The sequence below is a fragment of the Acipenser ruthenus genome, chromosome 57 (assembly GCF_902713425.1).
Source record: "Acipenser ruthenus chromosome 57, fAciRut3.2 maternal haplotype, whole genome shotgun sequence".
Classification (NCBI taxonomy): domain Eukaryota; kingdom Metazoa; phylum Chordata; class Actinopteri; order Acipenseriformes; family Acipenseridae; genus Acipenser; species Acipenser ruthenus.
In genome coordinates this window covers 2,991,676-3,019,328 of record NC_081245.1, presented here as the reverse complement: position 1 = coordinate 3,019,328, position 27,653 = coordinate 2,991,676, and the positions used below count along the sequence as shown (strand labels likewise).

The window sequence follows — 27,653 nt, the reverse complement described above, 5'->3', positions numbered from 1 at the left end:
GATTCCCAGCAGGTTTAATCCGGGGGTTTTCAGCAGGGGGCGTCAATCTGCTAACGTGAGGACACCACGCGATAGTCTCTATGGGAGCAGGAAGCGGAAGTTTGTGCTGGTTTGTTTACAATTTGTGGGACAGCAATTGAGGAGTTTAATTTGTCCGTGTGAGTTGTTTACTGATGAAGTAAATCAGATATCACAACTCTGTAGGTTACTGAAAGGGCGAGAGTGCGGGTTTTGGAGTTTATTATTTTTTTCTTATGGCGCCAGAACGCTGTGTACGGATTGTATTGTTACAGTAATTCGCTGTGTCGATGCTACTTGCTACCTAAATCAAGTGCTGATTGAATAAAAAGCGAGTCTCCCTATATTATTAATAATAAAATCCCAAATAAGGAGAGAATATCAGTCTGAAACTAAAGTCAGAGACGATGGACTTCAGTATGTACGTTTCATTCTTTCAATACGAGCTCGGCTCTACCATCGAGCACGCAGTGAAAGGGACTGTGGACACTGTCTTGTGGGAAATTGCAAAAGTTGTCGGCGGCAAATTCACTGAATTCCAAATGGAAATGGCTGGAAAGGAGAAAGAGAATGAAAGTCTGAAGTTGAGATTGGAAATATCAGAGAGCGAGTTGAAAGCAGTGCGGGAATGCATGAACGCTGCAGATGCAGACATTAAACAACCTCTCAGAAACATGAACCCCGACTGCAATGAACAAGACTTTCAGAGGAACGAGAACCAGGGATTATTCGTTAAAGGTAAGTTGTAATAATGTTATGGTTCTTGTATACCTTTCAGTCATTTATTTCAAAATGCAATTAGATTCACATTATTCCTTGCGTGGAATACATTTGTGAAACTCGCATTGTCGCAACAATTCGATACTAGCAACATCGTATTTTGTCATATACTTGTACTTACTAGAACTGAAGTCATTGTATTTTATCTTGCTCTTAATTGTATTAATACTTGTACTGTGATTCTTGAAATGTATTTTTTGTTTACGACTGTAAGTCGCCCTGGGTAAGGGTGTCTGCTAAGAAATAAATAATAATAATAATAATAATAATAATAATAATAATAATAATAATAATAATAACATATATTTTTTAAAGGTAAGATCACATTTATGACCAGTGTCACGTCAATGTATGCTACTTGTCAAATACTCTTACTTTATGTAATGCGCATCTAGACTATTGCATGCGTATTACGACATCAGCACCACTTTACAGCGCAGACCATTACAGCGACTGCACATAACAGCGCTACGACATCACACTGGCCATAAAAGGGATAACTGCAAGATAGAATGACACAAGTTAATTGTATCAATCTGTGTGACCTACTTAATGCCTATATTGATACTCTGTTGAGTTGATAATTCAAAAAATCCACAGGCATTCATGATATTGATAGAATGCCACAGGTTAAATATATCAAGCTGTGCCGCCTAATAACTGTCTAGATCAGGGGTCTAACAATCCTGGTCCTGGAGGGCCGGTGTCCAGCATCAAGTGTTTCTGTGAGTCAGCTTATAGCATTGCTGCTCGTAGACTGGAGAATCACCGCACATCTTTAGGAACATCATCCTCAACAGTTTATTGTTTTTGAACAGCAATATTAAGCAAAAGGCAAGTGTGTAGTTTTACAGCTTTAAAGTTGGGAAAAGATTGTTGCTGTACTGTAGTAGGTGTATATTGTCTTACAAATGTTACTTTTAATGTTTAATATTTAACTTAAGAACATAAGAAAGTTTACAAACGAGAGGAGGCCATTCAGCCCATCTTGCTCGTTTGGTTGTTAGTAGCTTATTGATCCCAGAATCTCATCAAGCAGCTTCTTGAAGGATCCCAGGGTGTCAGCTTCAACAACATTACTGGGGAGTTGGTTCCAGACCCTCGCAATTCTCTGTGGAAAAAAGTGCCTCCTATTTTCTGTACTGAATGCCCTTTTATCTAATCTCCATTTGTGACCCCTGATCCTTGTTTCTTTTTTTAGGTCAAGAAAGTCCCCCAGGTTGACATTGTCAATACCTTTTAGAATTTTGAATGTTTGAATCAGATCGCCACATAGTCTTCTTTGTTCAAGACTGAATAGATTCAATTCTTTTAGCCTGTCTGCATACGACATGCCTTTTAAACCCAGGATAATTCTGGTTGCTCTTCTTTGTACTCTTTCTAGAGCAGCAATATTCTAGGTGAGGTCTTACTAATGCATTGTAAAGTTTTAACATTACTTCCCTTGATTTAAAATCAACACTTTTCACAATATATCCGAGCATCTTGTTGGCCTTTTTTATAGCTTCCCCACATTGTTTAGATGAAGACATTTCTTAGTCAACATAAACTCCTAGGTCTTTTTCATAGATTCCTTCTTCAATTTCAGTATTTCCCATATGATATTTATAATGCACATTTTTATTGCCTACGTGCAGTACTTTACACTTTTCTCTATTAAATGTTATTTGCCATGTGTTTGCCCAGTTCTGAATGCTGTCTAGATCATTTTGAGTGATCTTTTCTGCTGCAACAGTGTTTGCCACTCCTATTTTTGTGTCGTCTGCAAATTTAACAAGTTTGCTTAATATACCCGAATCTAAATCATTAATGTAGTTTAGGAATAGGACAGGACCTAATACTGTTAATGGTTACCTCTCTCCATTTTGAGGTTTCTCCTCTAATCAGTACTTTATGTTTTCTACATGTTAACCACTCCCTAATCCATGTGCATGCATTTCCTTGAATCCCTACTGCGTTCAGTTTGAGAATTAATCTTTTGTGCGGGACTTTGTCAAAAGCTTTCTGGAAATCTAAAAAACCATGTCGTATGCTTTGCAATTATCCATTGTCGATGTTGCATCCTCAAAAAATTCAAGCAGTTTAGTTAGACATGATCTCCCTTTCTTAAAACCATGCTGACTGTCTCCCAGGATATTGTTCCCATATAGGTAATTTTCCATTTTGGATCTTATGATAGTTTCCATAATTTTACATATAATAGAAGTCAGGCTTATTGGTCTGTAGTTACCTGGTTCGGTTTTGTCACCCTTTTTGTGGATCGGTATTACGTTCGCAATTTTCCAGTCTGTCGGTACAACCCCTGTGTCAAGAGACTGTTGCATGATCTTGGTTAGCGGTTTGTAAATAACTTCTTTCATTTCTTTGAGTACTATTGGGAGGATCTCATCCAGCCCAGGGGATTTGTTTATTTTAAGAGCTCCTAGTCCCTTTAACACTTCTGCCTCTGTTATGCTAAAGTTATTTAAAATTGGATAGGAACAGGTCGATATGTCGGGCATGTTGTCCGTGTCCTCCTTTGTAAAAACCTGTGAAAAGTAATCATTTAATATATTTGCTATTTTTTTCTTCATCTATGATTTTGCCATTTGTGTCTCTTAGACATTTAACCTCCTTTGTTATTTGAAAAGACTAAATCAAGGCATGCCTCCCCTCTAGTCGGTGCCTTGACAAATTGCGTTAGGAAACAGTCATTTGTCATTTGTCATTTCCACCATTTCAATTTCATCCGTCTTGCTCCCCACCGGGTTCTCCCATTTTATACGGGGGAAGTTGAAATCCCCCATTAGTATGGCTTCTCCTTTTCTACACGCATTTCTAATGTCATTGTATATATTTTGCTCGGCGTCTGAATTTCGCGGTCTATAGCATGCTCCTATTATTATGCCCTTTGAATTTTTGTCCATTATTCTGACCCATATTGATTCAGTGTTGTTTTCTTTGTCCAGATTTAACACCTGGGCTTCAAGATTATTTCTTATGTATAGTGCTACCTCTCCACCTCTTCTGTCCTGCCTGTCTTTCCTATTCAGTGTGTACCCACTGATATTATATTTGTCTCCATCACTCTTAGACAACCAAGTTTCTGTAACACCTATCACATCGTAGTTACTAGTTAGTGCAGTAGCTTCAAGTTCTAACATTTTGTTTCTGAGTCTTCTAGCATTAAGATAAATACATTTAATAGCTGTCTTACCTGAGTTGTTGCCTTTGTTTTGATGTGGTCTCCCTTCTGTTTTTGTTTTCTCCCCCCTTTCTTTCTAGTTTAAATGCTTCTGGACCTCCTCAAGGATCCTTTCTCCGAGTAGATTGGTTCCCTTTCTGTTTAAGTGCAGTCCGTCCCACCTATATAGATAGTCCTTGTTGTAGAATGTGCTCCAGTGTTCAAGAAAGGCGAAGCCTTCCTGTGTGCACCATGATTTCAGCCATGCATTTTGATTTTGTTTTTCCAGCTGTCCGTATGGTCCTTTGCAAGGTGCCGGCAGTATCCCAGAAAATACCACAGTTTTGGTATTGTCTTTTAATTTCCTTCCTAGCTCTCTGAATTTGTTTTGCAGGGATCTTGGCCTGTCTCTTCCAATGTTGTTTGTACCGATGTGGACGACTACTACCGGGTCATGTCCTGTTCGTTCTAGGAGCCTGTCCACGTTCTCAGTGATGTGCGTGACAGAGGCTCCCGGAAGGCAGTACACTGTTGTAGTAAGGGGGTCCAAGCTGCGAAATGAACTTGCTGTGTTTCTCAATATGGAGTCCCCAACAATCATGACCTCTGTGACAGTCTGGCTCGCAGTGGTGAGGTGTGGTGACGTCACGGACCAGGAAGTAACTGAAACCAAACAGTGGATGGGCGGGTGAAGCTGAGTGCAATAGCACTCAGCGTATTTATTAACAAACAAAAGATTTAAACAAAACACCAAACAAAAGGGCACGAGGGCCAAACGAATAAACAAACAAACAAATAAGTGTCGTGCTGGATACTCCAGCACGTTTTAGTAATTGTTTTTAAATGTTGTTCTTTCTCTCCGCTCCCCGTACTCTCCTCTCTACACTCAACCCCGAGTGCAGAGAGCTGCAGGTTTATATACTCTGGCCGAGGGATTAACTAGTTTGTAATTATCTTATTACCCCTCGGCCAGAGTCTGCACACGTTTGGTAAGGATGCATGACTGTCAGCTAGTTAAATCAGTAGCTGATCAGCCATGCATCCTCACGGGGTTTTTAAATATAATAATAAAAGACGCGGCGCTTTTATCCGCGCCGCAAACAAAAATACAAATAATAATAAATAGGGGCGGGACACTCCGCCACAACCTCCCTTCTTTTTGCTGCCTGGCCAGCACTGTTTATAGGGTCCTGGATGTTGTTCCTTTCGTTCTCTTGATGTTGGTTTTGGTCATCTAAATTTTGAAGTGGCTCAGATTTGGATGTCTGGATTTCTGGTGGTTGTGTTTGACGAAGTTTCTTTTTTTCCCTGCTTCTGCCTATCTGAACCCAGCTGTTTCGACTCTCTTCGATCTCCCTGGTGGCTTTCAGTCTGCTAGGGGTGCAGACTTCCATGAATTGTGGGTGTGGCAGCTTCTCAAGCTTCTTGAATTGCATTTGCACTTTTGTGGACTGTATACAGTTGTTTTCTTAAATAGTACATTTTAGTAACCTGTTCTTGTTATGTGTTTTACAAAACACAAATGTTACGTTGAACTTAAATTGCATTTGCACCTTTGTGGATTGCATATAGTCGTTCTCTTAAATAGTTTATTTAAATAGCCTATTCTTCTGTGTTTTACAAAACCCAAATGTTACTTCTCAATTCCGTTTGCACTTTTGTTGTTTGTAATAAAATCACGCATTTAAGAGAGATTGTACTTCATGTCATTGTGTATTGTGTAAAAAAAAAAAAAAAAACTTACACAAAAAACGTTTTATTTATTTAATGTTACAGTCAGCTATGTAGGTTCATAATGGAATAAATGCTGCCTGTAGTTCACACTGTGACAGGCTTCCAGATGACACGGCTGCTGTTTAAATACTGTAGTGGTGCTGTGAAAGGAAACATGTGCCACTCGTTCTTCGGGGTCGGGCGGGGTTGCTGTTTTAATACTGTAGCGGTGCTGTGAAAGGAAACATGTGCCACTCGTTCTTCGGGGTCGGGTCGGGCTGGGTTGCTGTTTTAATACAGTAGCGGTGCTGTGAAAGGAAACGTGTGCCGCTCGTTCTTCGGGGTCGGGTCGGGCCGGGTTGCTGTTTTAATACAGTAGCGGTGCTGTGAAAGGAAACGTGTGCCGCTCGTTCTTCGGGGTCGGGTCGGGTCGGGCCGGGTTGCTGTTTTAATTCTGTAGCGGTGCTGTGAAAGGAAACGTGTGCCGCTCGTTCTTCGGGGTCGGGCCGGGTTGCTGTTTTAATACTGTAGTGGTGCTGTGAAAGGAAACGTGTGCCGCTCGTTCTTCGGGTTCGGGTTGGGTCGGGCCGGGTTGCTGTTTTAATACTGTAGCGGTGCTGTGAAAGGAAACGTGTGCCATCGTTCTTCGGGGTCGGATCGGGGCCGGGTCTAATAACAGTTGTTTTACTTCGGGATGGGTCGGGTCGGGTAAATAACTGTCGCTTCCGGGTCGGGCCGGTTTGATTGGACCTGTGAAAACCTCTAGTCACCAGCCCTCCACGACCAGAATTTGAGACCCCTGCTAGCAGGTTCATTGCTCTATATCACCAGATTTGTATTGCACCCTTTTTAATTCAAACATGTAATGAATCCCCTCTATTGTTTCTTGGTAATTCTGCATTTGTTATGAGCTTCTCCATGCAGGATGTATTTATTTTATGAAACAAGCTGTGTGTAGTGTAGTAGTGAGTGCATCTTCCTTACGCTGAGTGTAAAGCGATCCGTTTTGTCCAAGGAATGTATCGCTAGAAACGTGTTTCAGTTTGTTTCAGCATCGTCAGGTATCCGTGATGTAATTAAGAAATTGAGATTGTTTAACAATGTTAATGACAGCTTTAAAGGCATGTAGGCAGTCTTGCATTTTGTGTTTACCCACAGCTGAGTTTGAGATAAGAACGTTCTAAATAAAAATAAGTAAAAAAAAGAAAAAGAAAGAAACTTGCTGTGTCCTCTACCACCATCCCAAAGTGGACACTGATAAGTAATGGAATGTCCAATTTATTCACGCAAATGGAGGGTTTTGAAACTCCAGGAGCAATTAGAGGGCTGCTTATTCTGCCACTATACCACGTTTCAAGACCCTGGGTGGTTTAGAACCCCCTTTACCATACCAGACAGATTGCCCTTTCACACCCCTTTGAGGGTGATTGACTCAGGGTCTTCAAACACTTTGAACTCCCCAGGTTACCATACCCCTAGTTTTAAAAAGCTCTTTATTTAAATGAAAGATAGTACTTGGATTTATATAGCACCTTTCATCCCATAGGATACCAAAGCTCTTTACACGCGGCAGCTATTCTGTGCCTGCACACTGACAACAGAAGTTAGTGGGAGGAGTGAGGAATTGCTTAGACAATTGAACCACAGTGGGAAATTTAGGTAGACCAGATAGTATATGTCCCTGAATTGGAATTTAGCCATTATATTTGCATAGTCCAACTGTTTAAACATTATCTATAGCATACAGTTTACATTTTACCAATACAGTACAATAATAATTATGTTAAATTGTTGAAGGGCACTGATCTCTTAAAACCCAGAAGTGAAAGAGCTGATGATCTAGGCCTTTATTGTATTTTTGTGTGATAGGTTAATAAAATATATTGAACCATTCTATTCATTTTGAGGTCTGATAAACATTTATGCATGACTATATATTGATGGACATTACATAAGCAAATGAGATGTCCTTTTTGGAATACCATGTTCCTTCTCAAAAATGTGTTTCAATATTAGCTTTTAATAAAGGAAAATGACTTCCTTAATTAATTTTCATGTATCTATTTCGGTGCAATGTAGTTTCTTCTTTGTAACAAAGAAATATGTTTTTTTAACATAACAAATAATGTCTTCTCGGGAGAGTAAAACACATTAACTTTGATTCATGTACTAAAGGTTATTCTTAAATTAATTCATGACCCAGTTCTGGTGTACTTTTTATGGTAAACTAAGCATGCATGACTTAGAAACTCGGTTGTCAGCTTAGCAGAATATCCCTAAAACAAATTGGCTCAGAATTTGGGCCGTTATCTGAAAACCGGCCCAGAACCCTGAGAACAGGAGCAGTCTATATATAAAACTGTGATTACATTAGAGATAAACTAATGAATCCTGTAACAAAACTGTAATAGCGTGCAGGATATATATATATATATATATATATATATATATATATATATATATATATATATATATATATATATATATATATATTTGCAATTAAAATAAATCACACAAACGATTATAGATATATGCCATTTGAAAGAAAAAAAGTAGATCAACATAGAAAGCCAATTCTTGTTCACAAAGTTGAAATGGTTTAAGCAAAATTTAAAATGTTTGACACTTTGCTAACATTTGAACGCTAAAGGATTAACACCCCTACCTTCATACATAGAACTGCCAAGGTATAAATATTTGATCAGCACCCATCAAATGTTGCTACCTTCAAAAGAACATTATCAAAGTATGATATATTAGGCATCTTTCAATTGGTAAGCCTAGAACAATTTCCAAAATACTGTAATACATTTTCACAAAACACAGGATTTTGGTAGATATTATTATTATTATTATTATTATTATTATTATTAGTATTATTATTATTATTATTATTATAGATATTTGCCTGGTATGAGCGCCAATACTATTTGGCTTTTTTTCTTTGTTTTGAGAGAGGGGGAGTAGAATGTATATTCAAAGAATAGACCATATTTAACATAATTTCAGCTTTAATGTTAGGCATCCATCATTTCTCGATGTCAGCAATTTTTATCCGTACATTTTCAACTCACAGGCCAAATTTTGATCTGCAATATCTTGGTAACTGTCAGGACACACTAACTGGAACTGAATAAGTCTCTCTATGAGATGAATATCCATGATTTATTTCATAAAAGTATAAACTCCCCAGAATTACACTCTTGTCTTTATCTGTGTAGTGAGAGTTTAAAGCTTGTATAATTTTGTTTCCCACAGATAATAAAGAGAGGCAGGCTTTCATTGAAGCAGATGAGGGGCCAAAGGTAGAAGCTGTTTACACACAAGAGGGGATCTTTGATCATGAACAGTGTGCAAGTTTAATGCAGGATACAGAGCAGACGTCTTTGGAAGGTAAAGAAGCCCCAAGACTTGAGTCTGTCCACATTAAAGAGGAGGCAACTGAACTGGAGCCTGTCAACATTAAAGACGAGGCCTATGAATTTGAACTTGTCCACATTAAAGAGGAGGCACCTGAACTGGAACCTGTCCCCATTACAGGGGAAGCTTCTAAAGAAAATAAAGTCAATATACTGGAGGACAATGTAGTTCAGCTGGGATCTAGCCATTGTGTTTATTGTCCACCTGAATTGGTCCACATGAAACACAATCAGTCTGTCTCTGAAGACACTTGTTCTAGTGTTGGAGAAAAGGGCACTGTGCTGGGGTCCATTCAGGTGGAACGTCACACCCCAGCAGATGGAAAGGAGGAAGGAGCAATGCCATCCTCTAGCAGCACAACTTGTAAGTAGAATGTTATATAAGAATTGCAATTGTTTTGTGAAGGATTCAACGTTCATCATTATTCAAAATGACCATATTTTGGCAGCCTGGGTTACATAAATGCATTACTATATAGTGGTAATAATTCTAATTAGAATAAACTGTTGATTATACAGCCACATAGAAAATGTGATAATCAACAAGATTGTTAAAGTTCTTGAGTAGATCCAGTCCTGTATGTTTGTACTCTGACAAACTTGTCTTTGAATGTTCTCATTGTTAACAGTGATTATTTAACAAGTGAATGTGATTTAATGCTGTGCAGTAACCTTTGTTTCTCTTTCCTCCACTCCAGCACTCCAGTGCAAAATCTCTTATGGCAAAATGCATCGTAAGGATCACAGAGATTCAACACCGCAAGATGAATATGTGAAGAAACTGAGAACACCCTCAGTTCAAAATCTTTCTGTACAAGATAGCAGATCACTTAGTCTGGGTTATATAGTGACTCCACATCCTGAGGGTGTTAATAATTCTGCAACCCAGGGCAACTTCATTCCCCTACAAACTCCCCAGCAGATTCCTTCAGAGCAGATCTTGTATCACTGTACTGAATGTGGCACCAATTTCAGTGACCTGGGAAACCTAAAAGCACACCAACAGATTCACAAAGAAGAGAAACCCTATCTCTGTACTGAGTGTGGCAAAAGTTTCAGATGGGTAGGTGGGCTTAAAATACACCAGCGCATTCACACAGGAGAGAAACCCTATCTGTGTACTGAGTGTGGGAAGAGTTTTAATCAGAAATGTAGCCTTCAGTCACACCAGCTAATTCACACGGGAGATAAACCGTTTCACTGTACTGATTGCGGGAAGAGATTCAGAGGTTCAGTAAAATTAAAGGTACACCAGCGAATTCACACTGGAGAGAAACCGTATCAGTGTCCTCAATGTGGGAAGGGTTTCAGTCGGAGAGACCACCTTAGAATGCACCACAAAATCCACACAGGAGAGAAACCCTTTGAGTGTACTGACTGTGGGAAGAGATTTATCGAGGCAAATAAATTAAAGAGACACCGTCGAGTTCACAGAGATTTAGTCCGTTAGGACAAAAAAAACTGATTTAGACACACACAAAAAAGAAGAATAAGAAGAATCACACCAGAATACCAACCCAGTTTCTGTCTCTCAGTGTGAATTGCAGGTAACTTTAAATACATGTAATTCTAATAAAATGTATGTAAAATGAAAAACAATTCATAGCCTGCAATATATGAAAATTAAAATGTCATAAAAAATTAAATGGATAAATTTAGGATCCACAAGACATAAGTGACCTAATTTAAAATATAATTAGCCACAGACAATTATTAAACTGACGAGTGCCCACTAATTTACTCTTGGTGATGGAGCCCGACTTTGAATGCGTAACTTATTAGTTAGCAAAAATAAACCATGCATGCGAATAAAAATTAAAATAACTCGCTAAATACTTTAACAAGTGTTTCTGTTCCAAAAAAAAGCCACTCCTAGCCAATGAGTACTATCCGCCTGCCACAAAAAACCTGACTAATTTGTCAAAAGTTTTGCATAATTCTGTAACTTAAAAACTACCGCACGGATTTTCACGAAACTTGGACAAAGAAATTCTCTGTCACAGGTAGACAGAGCATATGAAATTCCGTCCCAATCCGTTTTGAAATGCCCAAGAAAGCATACCCTCAAAATCGACTTTAACCAAGGCTCTACCAGTCGCTCTTATCTATAGCTAAGCTATCGAGCCATTATAATAACGTGCCACTAGGTGGTAAAAGTCATTTTGATTACTATTCAGTCTCGTATTGATTGCCCTCTTCAATACCTACATGTTCGCTGACTGCAGCGCTGTCTATGCGGGCCTCTACTTGTAATTTTGCTGAAGTGTCGACATGCCATTATTATTGAATAGCGGAGATGATGCACATCTAATAGATAAAGATATGAAGAACGAATGCCGTTGGCAGTGGTGCCAAGAAAGAGATTTGCTAAATGGGCCATATTGGCAGTGGGTAAGAAAAACCGACATTCCTGGGCAGTATCAAATTCACCATAAAGACGAATGACATTTGAAATTATTCACAGCACGACTAAGTTATCAAAAACCCGTCCAGGTGCCGCGCCAACCACGGGGAGGATAAGCACAGCATAGAGTCTTTATATACCCACTACCCAACCCGCTTTGATAAGACCTGCAACCCGACCCAAACCCGCAAGTGTTTGTCCTTTACCTACTGCCTGCGTCACCTGACTCTCTCACGCTCTCACATTCACACACAGATATCTCTACCATTCTCCATGGATTGAGTTTACACAATAGGCTATACAGCGTGGTAACTTTCTCTAGTGGTCTGCATATATTTTAACATTGTAACATATTAACTATCGCTACTTACTTTAATATCAATACCTGTCTCTTCCTTTCATGCCACCAGTTGAAAGGGAGCTACACCTGTGCTTTTGCAGAGATGATGCACCAGTTTTGTGGCCGTCAATTACAAAAACAATGACAGGTTTTACAAGCAACAAATCCAGTCACATGTTCATTATTTTCATTCGCTGTGATTCCAAAAGAATTCCACACTTGTGATTTACCTCTCAAACTATTATCCACTACATGATACAAACCCTGCGCTATCTTTTGTTTCACCTCGTTCACAATCATTTTTAATATCACCAAGCAGACGTGATAAAAAGATCTTGCGGCGTATCAAACAAGCGAGAACGACACTGCTTAGTCAACTGACTCCTCCCTAATTGCCTCCTGCTTTCGTGCAGGACATACCGGTACATTTACCTTCTCATACATTATTTGGGAAAGGGTTACAGACGAGTATGCTGAAAAGACAGAAAACGTTTTTGGTGATTCAAATTCAGAACCGACATTTTTTTTTTTTTGACCCGAACCACAAACCGCGAAAAAGTTCACATTCCGACCCAAACCCGACCTGCTTTTGCGGGTCACCCGCGGGTACCGGACCAATCATCTAGCTTCTGCAAAACAGAATATTGCCACAGCTGTTACTATCCGTCAACATATTGGCAGTATCTTGCAGGTTGCTGGGCTACCATCGACTGTGGTAGTCAGCATTCTCACGGATACAAGAATGTGCTACAATGAGTGGTTCCAAAGGAGGAGTCTGAACTTTTGCATGGAGGAGCAATCCACGCCTACTTGATGTTGATACAAACTTACTGTACGTTAACTGCAACAACAATAATACACACCCGGGGATTCATACTGTAATTATAAATCCATTGTTATTACATGTCTTCCTATATACTCTGGGATCTGTAAAAGAAAATCTAAAGGACATGCAGCCTTCAGTTTGAGATTGGTGAGAATATTCCCAATATTCTGCTTTTTTTGTCTAAAATAAAAAAAAGTAGTAAAAAGATACTGGTTTAGTCTAGTTTAGAATCATCTAGCTTAAAAACATCACTGTTGCTCCTATAGTTATTTGATGCTGCTAGAATTAGAACCAGTATTTGTATTTATTAAAACGATCTATTTTAGGTTAAATAGGCCTCTTCCTACCATCAATTGTTTTTGTTTTTATAGTGCAGCAATATAAGCATTTTTATTTTTTTTTTTCAATTAATATCTATAGTGCATTGTAACCCTGTACCGCCCTGTAACACCCGTAACTAGCCTTGGATAACACAACACTACTTATGGTAATGCCGTAATACACAATATTACAATTGCTATGTATATAGTGATCTAGCAGCCTCTTACGCAAAACTTAGCGCAGCAGCTCAAAAAGTGTTTATGTATTTTACCTTCTATAAATATATGTATTGTCTTAATGTAAAATGCATGTTATAATACTGCCTGTGTGTGTGTATGTATGTATATATATATATATATATATATATATATATATATATATATATATATATAATTTACAGATATATATATATATAATTTACAGATATATATATATATTTACAGATATATATATATATATATATATATATATATATATATATATATATATAGTAGAAGCCTGTTACTTCGAACCCGTTTGAACCGACAAATTCAAAATAGTTGACTAACGAAAAAGGATGTGGTGGGAAAGTCAATAATTATTGACACAAAAACTGCAAAGCAAAAACTTGAGAAATTCTCTAGTGCCATGGAATCAAGCACCGTCACAGCACTGCAAAGAACTGTGCGACTCGTCAAGACAATGCGAGAGAAAGAGCTTGTGCATGTGGTTCATGCAAGAAAGGGAAACGGGCACTCTGATTTCAGGACCAAGAGAAAGGATTGCTATTCCATAGTCGACTACATCCAGAGGGCATGTTTTAGAGCTAGTGATGGGTGGCTGTACAGATTTAAAAAAAGACATGGCATCGGGCAGCTGTGCTTAACAGTGGGGAACAAAATACAATGTAGATACAACAGTTAGAACTGTCGTCAGAAAATGCTTCAGTGTAACACTAAGGAAACAAAGTGTTTGGGGCTATGAAAAGAATGCTGATGTTTTAATAAACCTATAGAGTACAATATATGTTCATTCATGCAAACTATTTCTGTGTCCCCCAAGCTGTTCGTATGACTGGACTTCCACTGTATATTAAAATTCAAAGTCCTTACTCGGGTAGATAACTTTTCTAGTGACCCTTGTATTTGTTTTGTATTTGTAATGTAGAAATGCCAACAACTAAAATGTAATGATAGCAGTTTGAATAGCAGAAATGTCAGCAACAAAAGCCACAAATAGCTTTGGTAAAGGTGTTGTGCAAGAGGTACTGTTTTGTTTCTTGAGTTTATTTTGTGAGGGGTGTGTTTAAAAAGATCTTGACATTTCTGGAACATGAATATTCTGATATCTGTTTAAATGCTTCTATTGCAGATGTCATATAATAAAATGTTTTCTCTGCATTATTGTGTGTTTCTGTAGGTTTCACAATCCAATGTATATTTGTTATGTAGAACTGCAAACTGCTAAAAATGCAATCATAACAGTTTAAACAGTTAAAAGGTTACTGGCTACTTAGAACAAGAAACTCCTTTGGATTCTGTGGGCCAGCTGACCCGAGACCAGAACATGTTTTCACTACACTGTGCAGGTTACACCACTTTTCCATCTTGGCCACTTGGCTGTGCTCCCACAGAGCGCCAACGCCCCAAGATGAAGACTGAAGACTGCTATGCACCGGGAGTCTTATTTCCATCCCTGGGAATGGTACAGTCAGATTTTGTCCTTGCATGCTTGATAAAATTACTGTTTTTATTTTAAGGTGGATTATTTCAACACTGATTTAGCCTTTAGATTGGCTTCTCCCAATCTAAAAAAATAAAATCAATGTATCTAATTAAGGTGTGATTAAGCTATGAATATATTGTAATGAAGCGCCCCTGCTAAGGCTGGTTTGCAGGTTTAGCGCTTCCATTGTAGTACTAACTTCCCCATTTACAAGACAGTTGATAAACTTACAGCTTGAATTTTCTCCACACAGAATCATCCATTTTATGCCATGTGGCTGAGGCTTAATTGATCAACAATTTACCCAATTATGCCTCAGCCACATTCCAGGCAAGGACTTGTTAAGCCAACCAAAAACTCACACCAGTACACACACACATTTTATCCTCTACATTCCCTCACCTCACCTCGCCACACACACACACACACACACAGTCCTGCCATAGTTATGGTTGCAATGTTCTTTATAAGCCCCTATTTTGTGCAGCTCCAAAAATGGGGTTAAGTTCAATCAATCTGCCTGCCGTTTTGGATTTCAGGTCTGATTGGTAGGCAGAATTTTATTCTGTCCAGTAGTTTTTGAGCTACATCACTTTTAAAAATGAGTGTTTTTTCATGTAAGTTTGGTGCCAGGAGAGCTGTTTTTATTTTTATTATTCACCTGTAAGTAAAAAACTACTGACCAGTTACTACTCCCATTTTGCAAGATACTGCATCTAAGTAGTCTTTAGTGCATTTTGTGGGTGGGGGGGTTTAAAAATGTGTATTTTAATATAAAAGGAATTTTAAAAACGAATGCTACGCGTGCGCAGTTGTACGATTTGGTAACCATGTTTGTGTAGTTCTGACTGGACCTGTAACAATTCAATCACTTAGGTACGCGCTCCAGTTTGCACTACAACTCCCAGAATGCACACCGAACGGCTAATCGTAGCTAACATTTCAAGCTTTTCACAAGCTTAACAAAGCATCATCATATTGTACTATACAGAGTAAATAAAAAATATGCATTTTGTTTGTGTTGATTGTGTAAGCAGCGTCGCTTACCAAGTGACATATTATCAAAGTGTCAATAAATATTGAAGGAAGCAGCACTCGTCATAAATCGTCATAAATATTGAAGAAAAACAGCACTAACATTTATTTTGTAGGACTAACCAGCACAAGCAAATGATATATGAATAAACGTTAGTGCTGAGTTTTACACCCGGAGTCCGCCAGTCTGCTAACGAGACGTCACGACGCGCTCGTCTCCGTGGAGCAGGAAGAGGAACTCTGTTCTGGTTTGTTATCGTCTGTGTGTGGGGCTGTTCAGATGCAGCAACAGAGAAGTGACATTTCTCCGTATGATTTGTTTATTTAGCAAGTAAATCAGATATCACAGCTCTGCTGTACTGTAGGTTCTGAAAGGTCGAGTCTGCGGGTTTTGGAGTCGAGTGTTGATTGAATAAAAATCGAGTCTCCATGTATCATTAATAATAAAAGCCGCAATAAGGAGAAGATATAAGCCTGCAACTAAAGTCAGAGAAGATGGATTTAAATATGTACGTTTCATTTTTTCAAGGCGAGCTCGGCTCTACCATCGAGCACGCGGTGAAAGGGACTGTGGACACAGTCTTGTGTGAAATTGCAAAAGTTGTCGGCGGCAAATTCACTGAATTCCGAATGGAAATGGCTGGAAAAGAGAAAGAGAATGAAAGTCTGAAACTGAGATTGGAAAATCTGAAGCTGAGATTGGAGATATCAGAGAGCGAGTTGAAAGCAGTGCGGGAATGCATGAACGCTGCAGATGCAGACATTAAACAACCTCTCAGAAACATGAACCCCGACTGTCATGAACAATACTTTCGTAATGTGAACCAGGGATTATTCATCAGAGTTAAAGGTAAGTTTGAATAACGTTACGGTTCTTGCATACCTTTCAGTTACAGTAAATACACGTTGTTACTTGCATGGGAATCGGGATTTTGTTAAACTCCCATGTCCCAACAATTTAATAGCACTAGGCAGATTTATTGTGGTGAGCTCACATTTATGACGTATGGTGTAGGGTCAGAAATTGGTACATCGTCAGGATGTAATATGCATACCAAAACCTGACCCATGTAAGGTCAGAAAATGGTACGCTGTCAAAAAGTGGTACATTTGTATTTCAAGTACTTGCATGTACCAGTTTATTATGGTTGTTTATAATGCTGTCAAAAGGTGGTATATTTGTATTTCAAGTCTTTTAATGCATGTTCCATTTTATGTACCAGTTTTTCATTTTTCAATATAAACAATGAAAGCGGTATAGCCTGCAGTAAAATGTTCAGCAAGAAAGTGTTGAATAGGCTACTGATGTATACTTGCTTTAAATATATACACTTCAGAGCCATTAGTTATGTTCATAGGTTACTACAGACCTTAAAATTGCATTAAAACAATATGCAGATTTAAGCTTGTTGAATCTACTTCATTTTCAAATGTTTAATTGTGATGGTGTTCCCTCATTTAAACAGATGATTAGAATATATAGGTATTAATTTTATTACATTAGGTGTGTATGCATGGTGCCTGTGTATACTGTGTACCAAGGACTCAACAAGGATTAATATTAGTGCCTCTGCTCGTCCTAAGATAATGACTTGGATTCCGGTATAGTAAGCAACTTGTTAAATTTGCAGACGACACAAAAATAGGAGGAGCGGCAAACACTGTTGCAGCAGCAAAGGTCATTCAAAATGATCTAGACAGTATTCAGAACTTGGCAAACATGTGGCAAATTACATTTAATAGAGAAAAGTGTTAGGTACTGCACGCAGAATATAAAGATGTGCATTGTAAATATCATATGGGAAATACTGAAATTGAAGAAGGAATCTATGAAAAAGATCTAGGAGTTTATGTTGACTCAGAAATGTCTTCATCCAGATCAGGGGTGGGGAACCCATGTTCCTGGCGGGCCAGTGTCACCCCTGGCTTTTGTTCCAGCTGTGCCCTAAATTATTTAATTGGACCAATTATTACCAATTATTGGTCTAAATAAACTAAATAAACTAAATAAACAATAACCAGGCGGGACACCGGCCCTCCAGGAACATGGGTTCTCCACCCCTGATCTAGAAAATGTGGGGAAGCTGTAAAAAAGGCCAACAAAATGCTTGGATAGATATTGAAAAGTGTTGAATTTAAATCAAGGAAAGTAAAACAATGTTTACAGTTAAAACTTTACAATGCATTAGTAAGACCTCATCTAGAATATTGTGTTCCGTTCTGGTCACCTCACTACAAAAAGGATATTGCTGCTGTAGAAAGAGTGACCAGAATTATCCCGGGTTTAAAAGGCATGTCGTATGCAGACAGGCTAAAAGAATTGAATCTATTCAGTCTTGAACAAAGAAGACTACGCGGCGATCTGATTCAAGCATTCAAAATTCTAAAAGGTATTGACAATGTTGACCCAGGGGACTTTTTCAACCTGAAAAAAAGAAACAAAGACCAGGGGTCACAAATGGAGATTAGATAAAGGGGCATTGAGAACAGAAAATAGGAGGCACTTTTTTACACAGAGAATCGTGGGCGTCTGGAACCAGCTCCCCAGTAATGTTGTTGAAGCTGACACCCTGGGATCCTTCAAGAAGCTGCTTGATGAGATTCTGGGATCAATAAGCTACTAACAACCAAACAAGCAAGATGGGCTGAATGGCCTCCTCTTGTTTGTAAACTTTTTTATGTTCTTAACATTGGATATACTATCTTGGCTATAGCTAAATAATAAAGTTTGGAGATAAAATAGCGTTTGTAATATACCTGTTCATTCCATATAGGAATGTTCCCATGTAAATGTCAGCAATGTTAATATGTACCGTTGATCCTGGCTCTAATGGTTTAAGAGTGTCATTTAGTTTGACGTTTGTTTTTCATCAGGGAAGTCTGGTGGGTATACTTCCTGACCCGTCACATGAGATTTAAACGCAAATGAAATTTTACACCAAAACAAATGACCCTCCTAGTTGACCTTTACAGGATCCTTTATGAAGCCTAATCAACATGTTGACCAGCCGTTGAACTTCACTGCAGTCAAAAATACTAAAACACCACGAAAACACCTCTACAATATTCCATTACACACATTCATAATATACACCATAAAGCCAAAGACAGTGTTAGTTGTGAGAATTATTGTAATTGTTTAAGAGTATAGTGCCAATATTGATGCATGAAATGTGTAACAGAATATTAAAATGTTTGTACAGTACACTGTACTGCATCCCTATGATCAAATCAAACAAACAAAAACACCATGTGGACCCCACTCCAATTCCAGGGGACTAGGGAGCCTCCTCATCAGAATAAAAACATAATGCCAAGAATAGATAAAAGGTAATTACCATTATTTAAAATTAAAAATGAATACAAAAATAATATTTTCATCAAGTTGTTCTATTGCAATTAAAATACACATCTCTTATGATGATTATGATTTAAAGTTATATTGACACCTTTTTAAATTAGATCTCCAGGCATACAGGCTCTAATTGAGGGCACATTGATTCGGACGTGCTGTGATTGACTACTGCTCAAATCACTATGAACAAGACAAACTGTACCTCGCCCACAAACTTGTATATGTTTACAATTTTAGATAACCCAATCTGTTGCTCATCAGTTAAAAAAACATACATTTGCTCAATTGTGAAAAAATGATATTAGAAAGAACTTTAGGGCCAAACTTAGTACGTTGTTTCCTTTCAAATGGGCATTTCCTTGTTTTCTGAGCTAAAATCATTTGTGCATGCCCGGGTAACACCACACTGGTATCACGTCAATTAATGCTACCTGTTTAATGTTCCTGTTTTACATACTGCCCATGCCCAGACTATTTTCCCCATGCACAGATTATTTTTGCCTTGCAGACCAAGGACGCTCATCAAAAACCCAAACCCAAGTCTTTGTATATGAAAGTAGGTGTGGAGTAAAATATAAGTTTACAAAATATGTAACTAATTAGTTTTACATTAAATACAGACAGCTGTTGTTAACGAATGGTAAAGTATACCACAGAGGGATTTTTTTAAAATAAAGCAAAAGAAAAAATGCACCTATATGCACAATGCAATTTTGTTTACATTGAAGTGTAGCGTTTTCTTTAAGTAACCTCAAGGTAGCATGCTTATTATTATTATTACTCACAGGCCAAATTCTGATCTGCATTATCTTGGTAACTGTTAGGACACACTTGCATCTGGAACTGATTAAGTCTGTCTATGGGATGAAGATACATGATGTATGATTTCATAAAATTCTAAACTCCACAAAATGTGTCCCTCTTAGAATTACATGATTGTATGTATCTGTGTAGTGAGAGTTAAAAGTGTGTATCATTTTGTTTCCTACAGATAATAAAGAGAGGCAGGGTTTCACTGAAGAAGATGAGGAGCCAAAGGTAGAAGCTGTTTATGCACGACAGGAACTCTTTGACCATGAACAGTGCGCAAGTTTAATGCAGCTAATAGAGCAGACGTCCTTGCAAGGTAAAGAAGCCCCAAGACCTGAGTCTGTCCACATTAAAGAGGAGGCAACTGAACTGGAGCCCGTCCACATTACAGGGGAAGTTTCTAAAGAAACTAAAGTCAATATGCTAGAGGAGAATATAGTTAAGCTGGGATCTAGCCATTGTGAGGATTGGCCTCCTGAAATGGTCCACATGAAACACAATCAGTCTAGTGTTGGAGAAGAGGGCACTGTGCTGGGGTCCATTCAGAGGAAACATCACACCCCAGAAGATGGAAAGGAGGAAGGAGCAATGCCATGCACTAGCAGCACAACATGTAAGCAGAATGTCAAAAATGCAGTTATATAAGAATTGCAATTGTTTTGTGAAGGATTAAAAATGTATCATTATTCAAAATTACCATAATTTGGCTGCCTGGGTTACATAAACTTGCATTGCTGTAAAGTGGTAATAATTCTAATAAATTATTGACACTACATCCAACAAGATTGTTTAAAGTTGTTGAGTAGACTTAATCCTGTATGTTTGTACTCTGACAAACTTGTCTTTTAATGTTCTCATTATCAGTGATGGTTGTGAGGTGAAGCTGTGCAAGAAAGTGAATGTGATTTAATGCTGTGCAGTAACCTTTGTTTCTCTTTCCTCCGCTTCTAAAGCAGATATAGGAAGACACAACTCCACTCCTGAACCCCAGGGAAAAATGCAGTACAAGAAACACAGAGAGTCGTCACCCCCAGATGAATATGTGAAGAAACTGAGAACGCCCTCAGTTCAAAATCTTTCTGTACAAGATAGCAGATCACTTACTCTGGGTTACATAGTGACTCCACATCCTGAGGGTGTTTACAGTTCTGCAACCCAGGGCAACTTCATTCCCCTACAAACTCCCCAGCAGATTCCTTCAGAGCAGATCTTGTATCACTGTACTGAATGTGGCACCAATTTCAGTGACCTGGAAAACATGACAGCACACCGACAGATTCACAAAGAAGAGAAACCCCATCACTGTACTGAATGTGGAAAAAGCTTCAGATGGGTAGGTGGACTTAAAATACACCAGCGTATTCACACAGGAGAGAAACCCTACCTCTGTACTGAGTGTGGGAAGAGTTTTAAACACAAATTCGGCCTTCAGTCACACCAGCTAATTCACGCGGGAGAGAAACTGTTTCACTGCACTGTTTGCGGGAAGAGATTCAGAGGGTCAGTGAACTTAAAAGTACACCAGCGAATTCACACTGGAGAGAAACCTTATGAATGTCCTGTATGTGGAAAGGGTTTCAGTCGGAGAGACCACCTTAGAATACACCACAGAATCCACACAGGAGAGAAACCCTTTGAGTGCACTGAGTGTGGGAAGAGATTTATAGAGTCAAATAAACTAAAGAGACACCGTCGAGTTCACAGAGATTTAGTTAGTTAGGAAAAAAAATAGTTTACAGAATGAAAGCACCTCAATCACACCAGAGTACCAAAACAGACACACGTTTCCCTCTCTCAATTTGAATCGCAGGTAACTGTTAAAATATAATTATAATAAAATGTAATTAAAATGAAGAACAATTCATAGCCTGCAATGTATGCAAATTATTTTAGCCCTGTGATCTACAACACCTATATAATGTGATTTGGGTGTTAATATACTGCAACACATGGAAAGCAGAAGGATGTTGGTGATTACTCAAGGAGCAGGTGTAACCGGCTTATTCCTCAGTGCAGCAACTGCATTGGCCGACGTGCCTATCAGCACAGTGCTGGGAGTTCATGGAATGGTGACATATTTGCAGAAAGCCATCAGCGGGAATCTATAACTGCAGCATACAAATGTGTGTCATGCATTGTGATAAGCAAGAGAGGTGATACAGTGATTCGAATTTCATGAGCTGCAACAATGGACAGTTATTGAGATCATAATAACATCACAATGCAAGTTAACCAATTGCTACACTTTCCTTGTTTTATACTGATAACATATTTCAATCAATATTACAGTTTATGGTCACAGTTATATCCTTATATTATTGAATTAAAGGGAGCCCTGAATTACTGCCACAGCAACATGTGTGCTACAGAAGATTTGTAAAAGTCAAATTGCGTTTGGCGCTGCTGTGCGTGTTTTTGGCAAGTCAAGAGTGACAGATAGGCAGGTTTCGCATGGTCATGGTTTAAGAAACAGTGGGAGGTTCTAATATTTTGTCCACAGCAATTTTTAAACTGTGATGTCACAACAGTTTTAGGGATAAGTCTGCGTGGATTGTTAGTATCGAATTTACTGTGCAAATCATGAAGCTAGTGCTTATGATAACAAGTCTTAACTGTATTACAAACGGAACATCACCAACAAGGAAAGTAACTGTGGGTCAACTGCAATGAACTGAAAGGAGCGTACTAACTGGGGATGATCCCGTGGTTAGTACAGAGGACAGTACTAAACAGTACGTAAGTTAATACCAATTGCAACGAACTAAGCAGCTCAAGATAGTCCCCAGATGCATACTAAAAAAAATGGTCTCAACTGCAATTACAGTTATTTCTACAAGGCAGGAGAGCTGTGTGTTGGAGATACAATTTGTCAGTACTTTGTTGCTTAACCAGCAGGAGAAGTTTCATTGTTCTGGATAATGCGATACCAAGATCCGCCAGGATGTGTCTCCAGAACCAACAAAGGAACCTCACCTGCAGATATAGCTCAACTTTTCTGTGGATAGAGAAGTGATACTTACCGGTGTGCTCTCCAACGTGTTCCTGTGGACGAAGGGAAATAAAGTAGAGCACGGACTGAAATAACAAAAAGAGGTCTAAACACTCCATGGGGGGGCAGAACATCTAACTGACCTCTGTTGTTTTCAGTGTGAAGAATCTCAAGTGCTGGTTTTACTCAGCCAGTGAAGAACACCTGGACTGTCAATAGTTGTGAATATGCGGACACTATCTTTAGAATTTGTGTTTGGATCAGCCAAACACAATGGTTCAGTCAGAGACTGGAAACGTGAGTCAGTGCTCCTTGTTTAAGTCTTTTGTTGGGGAATAAATAAATACACCGTCTACTGGCTAAGCCAAAATTAAGCTTGTCTGTCATATTTTATACCACCAGTTTGGAATCCAGCAAACAGTAGCATTTGTTACACGAGGCATTTCCTCCAGATGAAACCTTCCAGTAATTTATTTCTTGAATACACTATATTCAAGAACAGACAATAAATGAACTAAAATTAAGACCTACAAAAACGAATAGATGTATTCATTACAAAAACCTTTTTAAAAACAGTTATGGTTTAATCTTGAAGCCTCAAAAGTCAGGACATTCCTTACAAAACAAATTACTTCAGTTGTGCAGCTTGAAGCCACAAAATTCATGAAATGCCATACCACCCATAACTCAGCTGTATCCAGGTTAGGCCTTTAGCATAGATACTGGGATGTGATGGGCAGGATAACATTCCATGATAAGGGGAGCAGTGAAAATGGCAGTGGTAGAAAATACATTGTAGTACTTTAGCAAAAACACCTTTTAATAAGGAAAAGTTCCACTAAACAATGATAACTGGATCAGTGAAATCCATGTTCAATCACATTTTCACTGCTCCCCTGATCATCTGCTGTTGAACATTGTTAATATGTTTTAAAATACATTTACACTGCTCCCGATGGGGCAATGACCGGAAAGGAGCGTCCTGACTGGGGATGATCCCGTGGTTAGTACGGAGGACGGTACTAAACCAGTACGCAAGTTAATGCCAATTGCAACGAACCAAGCAGCTCAAGATAGTCCCCAGCTGCATTTTCTAATGTGTCTCAATTGCAACAAACCCACAGTAACTGCTGTTGCCCTCTAGAGGATACTAAAACACAATACTAAGTACTCTAGCAATTTCTGTAGACGAAAGGCTTCTATTGTACAAACTGGAACAAATACAGTGCCTTGCGAAAGTATTCGGCCCCCTTGAACTTTGCGACCTTTTGCCACATTTCAGGCTTCAAACATAAAGATATGAAACTGTAATTTTTTTGTGAAGAATCAACAACAAGTGGGACACAATCATGACGTGGAACGAAATTTATTGGATATTTCAAACTTTTTTAACAAATAAAAAACTGAAAAACTGGGCGTGCAAAATTATTCAGCCCCTTTACTTTCAGTGCAGCAAACTCTCTCCAGAAGTTCAGTGAGGATCTCTGAATGATCCAATGTTGACCTAAATGACTAATGATGATAAATAGAATCCACCTGTGTGTAATCAAGTCTCCGTATAAATGCACCTGCACTGTGATAGTCTCAGAGGTCTGTTTAAAGCGCAGAGAGCATCATGAAGAACAAGGAACACACCAGGCAGGTCCAAGATACTGTTGTGGAGAAGTTTAAAGCCGGATTTGGATACAAAAAGATTTCCCAAGCTTTAAACATCCCAAGGAGCACTGTGCAAGCGATAATATTGAAATGGAAGGAGTATCAGACCACTGCAAATCTACCAAGACCTGGCCGTCCCTCTAAACTTTCAGCTCATACAAGGAGAAGACTGATCAGAGATGCAGCCAAGAGGCCCATGATCACTCTGGATGAACTGCAGAGATCTACAGCTGAGGTGGGAGACTCTGTCCATAGGACAACAATCAGTCGTATACTGCACAAATCTGGCCTTTATGGAAGAGTGGCAAGAAGAAAGCCATTTCTTAAAGATATCCATAAAAAGTGTTGTTTACAGTTTGCCACAAGCCACCTGGGAGACACACCAAACATGTGGAAGAAGGTGCTCTGGTCAGATGAAACCAAAATCGAACTTTTTGGCAACAATGCAAAACGTTATGTTTGGCATAAAAGCAACACAGCTCATCACCCTGAACACACCATCCCCACTGTCAAACATGGTGGTGGCAGCATCATGGTTTGGGCCTGCTTTTCTTCAGCAGGGACAGGGAAGATGGTTAAAATTGATGGGAAGATGGATGGAGCCAAATACAGGACCATTCTGGAAGAAAACCTGATGGAGTCTGCAAAAGACCTGAGACTGGGACGGAGATTTGTCTTCCAACAAGACAATGATCCAAAACATAAAGCAAAATCTACAATGGAATGGTTCACAAATAAACATATCCAGGTGTTAGAATGGCCAAGTCAAAGTCCAGACCTGAATCCAATCGAGAATCTGTGGAAAGAACTGAAAACTGCTGTTCACAAATGCTCTCCATCCAACCTCACTGAGCTCGAGCTGTTTTGCAAGGAGGAATGGGCAAAAATTTCAGTCTCTCGATGTGCAAAACTGATAGAGACATACCCCAAGCGACTTACAGCTGTAATCGCAGCAAAAGGTGGCGCTACAAAGTATTAACTTAAGGGGGCTGAATAATTTTGCACACCCAATTTTTCAGTTTTTTATTTGTTAAAAAAGTTTGAAATATCCAATAAATTTCGTTCCACTTCATGATTGTGTCCCACTTCTTGTTGATTCTTCACAAAAAATTACAGTTTCATATCTTTATGTTTGAAGCCTGAAATGTGGCAAAAGGTCGCAAAGTTCAAGGGGGCCGAATACTTTCGCAAGGCACTGTATGTAAAATCTCAAAATGTATTGACAGCTTATATGAAACTGAACTGTTAATAATCACAAACCTTTATTTAACTTATTCAGCTTAATGTAGGCCTATTGTATATATATATATATATATATATATATATATATATATATATATATATATATATCAAAATAATAATAATTCCAGTATGACTTTCCAGTGTCTTTACTTTCAGCATCTTCCACAGGGATGGCAGCATCAAATCTGCTTACAAGTGTATTCTATGCCATTGTGTGATGCAGAATTGCTGTGGAATCCTTTTGGCCATCCTCTACAATAATTTCAATAATATCTTTTATACACTATGAAATAAAGTTTTTGCTCCATTGTATAATTTTGCACAAGACTACTGGTCATGATTGCCTATGTATGGTTGTACTGAGAAATTAAGCTCTATAGGAGATGCTCGCGTACTCCAGGTTGAGAACCACTGATCTAGACAATGTGGGGAAGCTGTAAAAAAAGGCCAACAAGATGCTCGGATATATTGTGAGAAGTGTTGAATTTAAATCAAGGGAAGTAATGTTAAAACTTTACAATGCATTAGTAAGACCTCACCTAGAATATTGTGTCAGTTCTGGTCACCTCGTTACAAAAAGGATATTGCTGCTCTAGAAAGAGTGCAAAGAAGAGCAACCAGAATTATCCCGGGTTTAAAAGGCATGTCGTATGCAGACAGACTAAAAGAATTTAATCTATTCTGTCTTGAACAAAGAGGACTACGCGGTGATCTGATTCAAGCATTCAAAATCCTAAAAGGTATAGACAATGTCGACCCAGGGGACTTTTTTGACCTAAAAGAAACAAGGACCAGGGGTCACAAATGGAGATTAGATAAAGGGGCATTCAGAACAGAAAATAGGAGGCACTTTTTTACACAGAGAATTGTGAGTGTTTGGAACCAACTCCCCGGTAATGTTGTTGAAGCTGACACCCTGGGATCCTTCAAGAAGCTGTTGAAGAGATTCTGGGATCAATAAGCTACTAACAAGCAAACGAGCAAGATGGGCTGAATGGCCTCCTCTTGTTTGTAAACTTTCTTATGTTCTTATGTTCTTAAGACTGAACAGATTCAATTCTTTTAGCCTGTCTGCATACGACATGCCTTTTAAACCAGGGATAATTCTGGTCGCTCTTCTTTGCACTCTTTCTAGAGCAGCAATATCATTTTTATAACAAGGTGACCAGAACTGAACACAATATTCTAGGTGAGGTCTTACTAATGCATTGTAAAGTTTTAACATTACTTCCCTTGATTTAAATTCAACACTTCTCACAATATATCCAAGCATCTTGTTGGCCTTTTTATAGCTTCCCCACATTGTCTCGATGAAGACATTTCCGAGTCAACAGAAACGCCTAGGTCTTTTTCATAGATTCCTTCTTCAATTTCAGGTTTTACAATGCAGTACAGGGTTACAATGCAAGATGAATATATTTATATTGTAGCGTGCACGGGGGTAGGCAGCAGCAGGGCTGGTAGGTGACGTAATCACACACGAAGACATAAGCCCGATATACACTCCTTGCAAAGGAGCCGGCTCCTTTCTACAGCGGTATCGGCGCTATGCTTTAGTGCGAGAGGACCCGGCTTTGCGCCCGCCCTCCGCCTGTGTATGGATAAGAACATAAGAAAGTTTACAAACGAGAGGAGGCCATTCAGCCCATCTTGCTTGTTTGTTGTTAGTAGCTTATTGATCCCAGAATCTCATCAAGCAGCTTCTTGAAGGATCCCAGGGTGTCAGCTTCAACACCATTAGTGGGGAGTTGGTTCCAGACCCTCACAATTCTCTGTGTAAAAAAGTGCCTCCTATTTTGTGTGAAGCGCAGAGATCACTGCAATATATTCAATAAATGTGGTAGAATTCTGTGTTTTTGAGTGTGTTTGTTAAGTGTA

The 27,653-nt window shown here is 38.8% G+C and overlaps 2 protein-coding genes across 3 annotated transcripts; both read left to right on the top strand.

The window, feature by feature from the left end:
* On the top strand, positions 1-10,692 carry LOC131696626 (zinc finger protein 235-like). The gene is made up of 3 exons (XM_059017738.1): positions 1-756; positions 8,933-9,457; positions 9,792-10,692. The coding sequence occupies exons 1-3, from the start codon at positions 426-428 to the stop codon at positions 10,541-10,543; spliced, it is 1,608 nt and encodes a 535-aa protein (XP_058873721.1). The 5' UTR covers positions 1-425; the 3' UTR covers positions 10,544-10,692.
* Positions 10,693-15,682: 4,990 nt separating this feature from the next.
* On the top strand, positions 15,683-23,321 carry LOC131724836 (zinc finger protein 180-like). 2 transcript variants are annotated; one of them, XM_059017746.1, is made up of 3 exons: positions 15,683-16,573; positions 20,070-20,501; positions 20,845-23,321. In XM_059017746.1, exons 1-3 carry the CDS (start codon positions 16,219-16,221, stop codon positions 21,606-21,608), a joined length of 1,551 nt encoding a protein of 516 aa, XP_058873729.1. In that variant the 5' UTR covers positions 15,683-16,218; the 3' UTR covers positions 21,609-23,321. The 2 variants fall into 2 exon arrangements, with proteins under 2 accessions (XP_058873729.1, XP_058873727.1); XM_059017744.1 differs by having other exon boundaries at positions 20,842-23,321.
* Positions 23,322-27,653: the final 4,332 nt, after the last annotated feature.